Raw genomic sequence first — 7,624 nt, forward strand, 5'->3', positions numbered from 1 at the left:
GATTTTGGTGAGGCGGGGAGTGAGGGTTCCTGCCGGATGTGGAGCTTGTCAGGCGACGGAGGAGACCATCTACCATGTTCTTTTTGGGTGCCCGAGAGTGTTGCCCAAGGTGACAAGCCAAGAGGGGGGGGGTGAATTGGTTTCTCTTAATTTTAACTATCTTACTTATGTCAATTTATGAGTTAGTGGAATTAAACAAAGCACAATACAAACAACAAGAAGTATAGTGGTTCGGTGCTCTCCTAAGCACCTACGTCCACTCTCCAAGCGACCCCTTGGAAATTTACTATAATCCCGCGAATTACAGTTGGATTGTTTGCCGGGCTCACAATCCAAAAACTTTTACACTTTGGTTTTTCGGGTTCACCAAAAACCTATGTTAGTTTTACGGGCTCACCAACGAACCTATGTTGGTTTTTCGGGCTCACCAACGAACCTTTACAATTGGTTTTACGGGTTCACCAATCAACCTACACCGTTGGTTTTGCGGGCTTACCAACTAACCTTTACAAGGAGTTTAATAAACGAAGTAAGAAGATTTAAGCTCCTAGATGAGCAAATATAACAATATAATCTACAAAGAAGAGTTTAGAGAATAGTTATCGCTTGATGTGACTTCTCTCTTCTTTGTCAAGGATGCTTCACTCTTCAAGGGTAGATGGAGCTCTTAATGACTCTTGGAATCTGCTCAACCACTTTCTTTTGACTCTTGAATGAAGCACTTGGATGAAGAGATTAGGGCACTTTGTCTTTCTTGTGTACTCTTTGATATTTTGCAAAAGGATGTTCTCTCTGATGAATAGTGCCACTTTAAATAGTTTCCTTCATCCATTGGACAAGCCCCAATGGTTAGAATTCAAAAACTAGCCGTTACTCACTGTTGGAAGGACAAAAAGTACTTCTGCAGAACTAGCCGTTATGCTTCTGCCCGTGTTTGGGTCAGCTCAACCTGTCCTTGGGTCGACCCAACTTTCACTTGGGTCGACTCAACCTTTCCTTGGGTCGACCCTCTCAGAACCACAGAAACTTGCAATTCAGCCTTCCTTCACTTGGGTCGACTCAAGGTTCAGTTGGGTCGACTCAACTTCCACTTGGGTCGACCCTCTCAGGATTTCCAGAGAACCTTTTCTGTCATGTATTCTGTCATTGCCTTTGGGTCGACCCTCTCAGTGTTTGGGTCGACTCAAGCTTGGGTCGACTCAACTTCCTCTTGGGTCGACCCTCTCAGTGTTTCCAGAGAACTGTTTTCTTGAGTCTTTGAGAGGCTTGAAGTTTAGGTCGACTCATGCTTTCCTTGGGTCGACCCAACTACTGTTCATCCGTGCCATTTTTGTAGAAGTGTGCCAGATGCTTTCTTGATGTGCCGGGGTCGACCCAATTATCCTTGGGGTCGACTCAATCCACACTTTGCTGCAACTCAAGGTTAGATTCATCCAAATAAACAATAAAATGCATTTATACAAATATACTGAGAGTAACAGACTTATAAATGAAGTATCGAATTAACTTGTAACATACTCTTAATTATTGCTTGTTAATCATCAAAATAACACTATCATCCTCAGAGAGCCAGTCAGATATGGAGATACGCTTCAGCTCAGCCTGACCAGAGGCAGATGTGGGCGTCCACTGAGGAGTTCCTACGACATTTGGAGGCCTCGATCCGGGGGTCTGTACGAGAGGAGAGGGGGACTCGTGATGCCTACCTGGCCTATCACTGCTGGCTGGAGAGGAATACACGGGTTTTCGACGGCGAGAGCCCCCATCCGAGGATGGTGGCGGACCGAACTCTACGGCATGCGGTGGAGATCACCGGCACTATTGGGCTTCACCTACTGGGTTGGTTAGGAACATCTGGGGCCCCCATTCTGCTTTTGCAGCGTCCAGGACGATATTAGTATCCTGGGTGCCCCCACCCCCTGGCTTTCTTAAGGTGAACTTCGATGGCAGCGTATCAGCGGATGGGAGCTCCGGAGGTGTGGAATTTATTATTAGGGATCATGACGCCAGACTTGTGGCGGCAGGTGGACGGAGGATTTTTGACTCATCAGTAGTGACCGCGGAGCTTTAGGCGGCCTGGAAGGGTGTCTCCTATGCGAGGCGGGTACTAGGTGCGGGTCGCATCCTTTTCGAGGGGGACTCGACCATGGTGATCGGGTGGATCCGGGGAGAGGGGTGCTCAGTTGAGGACCGGCCGCTGCTTCACGATATCCGCAGAGCTTTGGGGGAGGTTGTCTCCTACCAGGTCATGCACGTATATCGGAAGGCGAACGAGGCTGCAGATTGGGTTGCTTCCTTCGCGACTCATCACTCGGATGGCTTTTTTTGGATAGACCATGAGGTTGTGCCTACGCCTTTGCACAGCATTTTGTTTTCTGATTTTGTTGGCCAGCTTCACACTCGTCAGGTGTGAGCTGCTGATGTACCAAAAAAAAAGGTATCAATGCCATTTAATCAAAGATGCTAAAAGCTTGAGCTTTCTTGGGAGGTGTGCTCGGTGGAGTGCCCCGAGCTCAAGGGTCGGGGCGCATTACTGGAGAGAGCGCCCGAGCTTGGTCGGCCAAGTCGGCGAATACGGGAGGGCACCCTGATCTTGGCCAGGGCGCGTCGGCGAATGTCCGAGGTTGAAGGAGCTTTCGGTGGAATCCGAAGTCAGGTTGGTTCTGGGCTGGACCGACGACACGTCCGGTCGGTGTTAGTGTCTGTTGGACCGAAATTGGGTGGCCCTTTTAATGTGGACTGGACGATCCATTTTGCCCCCCATCAAGACTATATTAGGCATGAGAAGAGTGATAAGAAATATTATTTAGCAGAGTTAACAACTTCCTTGCCTTTTTTTTGTACTTTAAGATTACACTAATGTTATGCTAGATAGACTTTAATTAATACTAGCATTTCATTACGAAACAAATGATGAAAGTTTACATAACGTATTTTAGCCATATTCAGTTTATATATACTGTCGAACATGGTGACTTTTAGCCATCCTGAAATATTCTAAAAATAAAACAATTTACTATCTTATTATCTTCAAGCCATGTGTTTATGACACACTCAAGGTAGGTCTAAACCCAAACTACATAACAGGTCTCTCTATTCAGCTTAAGTTTTATCTGACCCCTATATTGTTCCTTAAGCTTGAACCTCCAGGCAAGATTGCAAGTAGCCCTAGCCCACCAAGTTTCACATTATCATTTTCTAGAGTAATTTTAGGAGAAAATAAAATGATCATCTATTATAGGGACCTTTTTATCAATGGAAGACCATCAATGCATTAATTATAACAAAATGCTCTCCATATCTAGAAAAAGAGCAATAATAGTTAGATACAACTAGTGCCATGTTGAGAAAAAAGTCGATGACATATTAGCTATCCTTAGAAGTAGCTAATATCGTCCCAACGAAAAAAATTAATACCTCTATTGTTCCTAAAATCAGTTAATATGCTAATATAAAGTCGATAAACAATGCATTATCAACTTTTCATTAGCATGAATTTCGTTGGACTCACAAGTTGATGTGAAAAAGTTTAAACCGCGGTAATTATCTTCTATCTCAATCTCTCTCTTCTTTTTTTATAGATTTTCCTAGCATTTTTCTTTGTAAACTTATATGTATCATATTTTTTTTAAAAAAAATTTAATTCATCTTTCTTCCACACCTTCAATCTATCCCTCCCTGCTTCGGAATAACCAAAGGTGCAACCAAATCGAGCTTGTCTAAGCTCCCCTCAGCTAGAAAATTAGCCGAGCCTCCGAAGAATAACAAAAAAGCGGACCACATTTTCCTCTTAAGTCTTAAAAAAAAGACATAACTATGAGCATTTACTCCGTCTCATCCTTTCACACCAGCAAAGAGCATGAAATGCCTGAACTACCCACCTTGACCTCCGAAATGAGCACGTCATCCCCTGCTGTGACCACGCTATAAAGATGCGGCCGGAGGTCAACACCATCACCTATCTCTCCATTCTCATACTACCATACCTTCTTCCCTCGATCCTTTACTCCGTTGTCCTCTTGGCCAAGCAAATGGCCCTGCCTCTTGTTGCTGAGGAGTGCGAGGCTGTCATCAGGGCCTTCTCAGGTTTGTTTTCTCCCCGGTTTACGTCCCCCGTCTCTCTCTGTTTTCTCTTTTTAGTTCCCGCAAAAAATAGATGTATAGATGGTAGTGGTGATAACGGAAAGATTGGATGGAATGGGTGAAGGACTTGGAGGATTGGGAGTGGACGAGAAGGCGCTGGTGTCGACGTTGGGGAAGTGGCGGCGTCAGCCGAAGAAGCGGGCGCAGTTGAGGAAGAGCTTTGCCGGCTTCTTCACCGCCGACGGCAGCTTCGAGAGGTGCGAGTATGATTACCTCGAGATCGAATTCGACCGTTTCAAGGTACCATTCTTATTCTTTCTGGTCCCTTTTTTTTTTCTTGATTTCTTATGTGAGGATCCGTGCGGACGTGTGTTTAGTCCCACATCGGTTATTCGCTGGGTAGATCTTGGGTCAAGGAACCAAAATAATAATTTTCGGTTAGCCATTTTGGATGAGATTCTGAGTTGTTACAAATAGTATCAGAGCGGACTCGGCCCATAACCTATGTGGACTAGGGAACACTGCAGCACGGATCCATTAGGGCTGACCACGGGCCAATCGTAGTGTTTGTGATTAGATTTGAATAGATATGAACCCTTAGCCTGACGAGGACGTCAGGGTTTGAACGGGGGGAGTATGTGAGGATCCGTGCGGGCGTGTGTTTAGTCTCACATCGGTTATTTGCTAGGATCAAGGAACCCAAATAATACCTTCCGGCTAGCCGTTTTGGGTGAGGTCCTGGGTTGTTACAAATGGTATCAGAGTGGACCCGACCCATAACCTATGTGGACTAGGGGACACTGCAGCATGGATCCATTGGGGCTGACCACGGGCCAATCGTGGTGTTTGTGATTAGATTTGAATAGATATGAACCCTTAGCCTGACGAGGATGTTAGGGCTTGAACGGGGGGAGTATGTGAGGACCCGTGCAGACGTATGTTTAGTCCTACATCGGTTATTCGCTGGGTAGATCTTGGGTATTATACAGGATCAAGGAACCCAAATAATAACTTCCGGCTAGCCATTTTGGGTGAGATCTTAGGTTGTTACATCTTAAAAATAAAAAAAAGGAAGAGCAAAAGAAACCATTCCTATCTCGTTTCCCTTGCTTTTAGTTTGTTCGGCATCGAGGTATGCCGCTTTTATATCGATGCCATTCTGTTACTATATCGATACATCTGGTATGGAGGCTGATTCGGTATATTGAATATCGGTATTGCCTCCATACCATATATCAGTACGGTATAGCAATTTAACTGATTCATGTTAGAAATCGGATCACATAATTAAATAGAATAGAAAGAGTTGAGAAGGGTTTTTTTTCAAAATTTCGGTTTGCAAGAGTTTAAAATTCATTCATAATGTGTTAATTTTTTGTTGGAAAATTAACGCTTGATGGTAATGGAAGAAGAGAAAGAAAGCAAGAATAGCATTTGGGAATCTTTTGGCTTCCTCATAAACTTCTTCTCACATGGTTCATGTCGTAGTTTGGCCCCTTCTTGTTTACAAGTAGGGGGAGAAAACAAGTGATAGTTGTTCATGTGGTTGTGAGTTTGAATGCACACCATTTGCTTGGGCTAATTCTCGACAATCTTCACGGGTAATTTATAGAAATTGAAAGGCAATTCCAATTTCAGTCCCTCAGGAATTTGCTGCTTGTAAAGGAGTCTTATATTGGAGTGAAACTGGCCTTTAAGACAGGGCTCCTATTGTAAGACCGGTGTTCATTTTTAGTTTGCTCTCTCCTGCCACTTATAACTTTGTTCAGTTTGTTGTTAAGCATAAAAGTAAAGCTAAAAATAATAATATATCTACTGATTTTGGATTCAGAACATTATGGTGCTATGGGCAATGCATCCATGGGAAAGGGATGCATGGTGGGCTCACCTTGTGCTGGAGGAGGGCCATCCTTTTGACATCATGGTGGAGATCGCTTGGACTCGATCGTCAGAAGAGCTGATTGGGGCAAGGAAAGCATACCATGCCCTCTTCCACCATTCTCTAGAGGAAGATGTTGCATACCATGTCAGGGAAAACTACTCCAATGTAAGTAATGCCAGCTTTTCAACTCAAACTCGACATGGTGTACAAATTCATGTCTCGATACCTTTAGAGACCTGAGCATCTAATGAAATTGTTGGATTTAAAGAAATAAGGTGGATGCTTTTCTAATGAGTTTATGACTATAGTTCATTTTGACTCTCATGTAATGCATTGCTTGCAAGATGTTGAGTAGCTTTTTTTGGCTGTTAAGACTTCGAAAGAAACATTGTTAGATCAAGTTATACCTACATCACAGATGCTATGCTTCTTAAGTCTCTGACCTTGTATCATCATCTTTGAGCAGCTTTTGGTCGGACTTGTGAGTGCGTACAGGTACAAAGGCTATTGGATAGATGAGGAGATGGCAAAATCAGAGGCCAAGACTCTTGGTAGTGCAATAAAAATTGCAGGTGTGAAGAAGCTTGTAGAGAATGAGGAGGTAATAAGGATATTGACCACCAGAAGCAAGCCGCATCTTAAGGTGACCTTCAAATACTACAGGGAAATGTATGGGAAATCAATTAAGGAGGTATGTGGTTGCTATGCCATTGCAACTTTAAATCCATAGTTTTCAAACCTCTTTGTCATAACCATCTTTGGCTGTCTATAGTTCAATTTTTTTATATTTCTATATCTCATTTCTCTTATCAGGATTTAGGCGATGAGTTGTGCCTACGAGAAACGGTTCAATGCTTGGATTCCCCTCCTGAATATTTCAGCAAGGTGCAGTACCAAGATCCAGATGACAAACATGAAACTTATGTACTTTCTTCATAGTTCTCTGGAATCATAAAACACAAAGGTTACCCTTTGGGTTTCAGGTAATTGATGAGGCTTTGAAGGATGAAGCTGATGAAAAGACAAAAAATGCTTTGACTCGAGTTATTGTATCCCGAGCTGATGTGGATATGGAGGAGATCAAAGAAGCATATCACCAGCAATATGGAGCTGAACTTGAAGATGTGATATCAAAGAACACATTTGGTAGCTACAGGGATGCGCTGCTTTCCTTAGCTGGACAGTGAGAATTGTGCCTCTAGCTATCCATCCAAACTGACATACAAGGCCTTCAGCTAGTCATACCTGATTGTTTGTCTCCTTACCAGAGTTCGTATTGTATTCGTATCATGTCATTATTCTGTTGATGTCTGGCAATTTGTATGAGGATGAATAAAAAGCTTTTACTTGTAATTAAGATGAACTAAAGCTCTATGTTTTACTCATAAAATGCAGTCTTGTTTTGCAAAATAGCTTTTTTTGTTTTTATTTCTCGGCGTATAATCTATAAACAGCATCTAAAAAATACAAGTGGCTCTGAATTGTATCGTCTATATGTTGAATACTAAATAAAGTTCATATAATGTTAATTGTAATGAGAAGAATGTGATTCTCAAACAGATCACATTTCCATAATAGACAGAGCATTGCCTTGTAGCATTCTAATCAAATTTTCATGCAGTGATCGAGCCAATAATAGGATGTAGACAGGATTTTCAT

General features: G+C 42.9%; 1 protein-coding gene across 1 annotated transcript; it reads left to right on the top strand.

The window, feature by feature from the left end:
- The first annotated feature begins 3,955 nt into the window (after positions 1-3,955).
- Positions 3,956-7,355, top strand: LOC103698777 (annexin D4-like). Its single transcript, XM_008780822.6, has 6 exons — positions 3,956-4,086; positions 4,208-4,383; positions 5,915-6,130; positions 6,432-6,656; positions 6,779-6,850; positions 6,949-7,355. Exons 1-6 carry the CDS (start codon positions 4,032-4,034, stop codon positions 7,150-7,152), a joined length of 948 nt encoding a protein of 315 aa, XP_008779044.4. The 5' UTR covers positions 3,956-4,031; the 3' UTR covers positions 7,153-7,355.
- The last annotated feature ends 269 nt before the right edge of the window (positions 7,356-7,624 follow it).

This window comes from Phoenix dactylifera, chromosome 17 (assembly GCF_051530095.1).
Source record: "Phoenix dactylifera cultivar Ajwa chromosome 17, Ajwa_hap1_PhDact_Kaust_v1.1, whole genome shotgun sequence".
Classification (NCBI taxonomy): Eukaryota; Viridiplantae; Streptophyta; class Magnoliopsida; order Arecales; family Arecaceae; genus Phoenix; species Phoenix dactylifera.

Excerpts from the sequence above, each read along its gene's own strand:
- LOC103698777 (XM_008780822.6), top strand. The coding sequence starts at position 4,032 with ATGGCCCTGCCTCTTGTTGCTGAGGAGTGCGAGGCTGTCATCAGGGCC. Across the intron at positions 6,131-6,431 it reads TCAGGGAAAACTACTCCAAT|CTTTTGGTCGGACTTGTGAG; the intron begins GTAAGTAATGCC and ends ATCTTTGAGCAG. Across the intron at positions 6,657-6,778 it reads ATGGGAAATCAATTAAGGAG|GATTTAGGCGATGAGTTGTG; the intron begins GTATGTGGTTGC and ends TTCTCTTATCAG.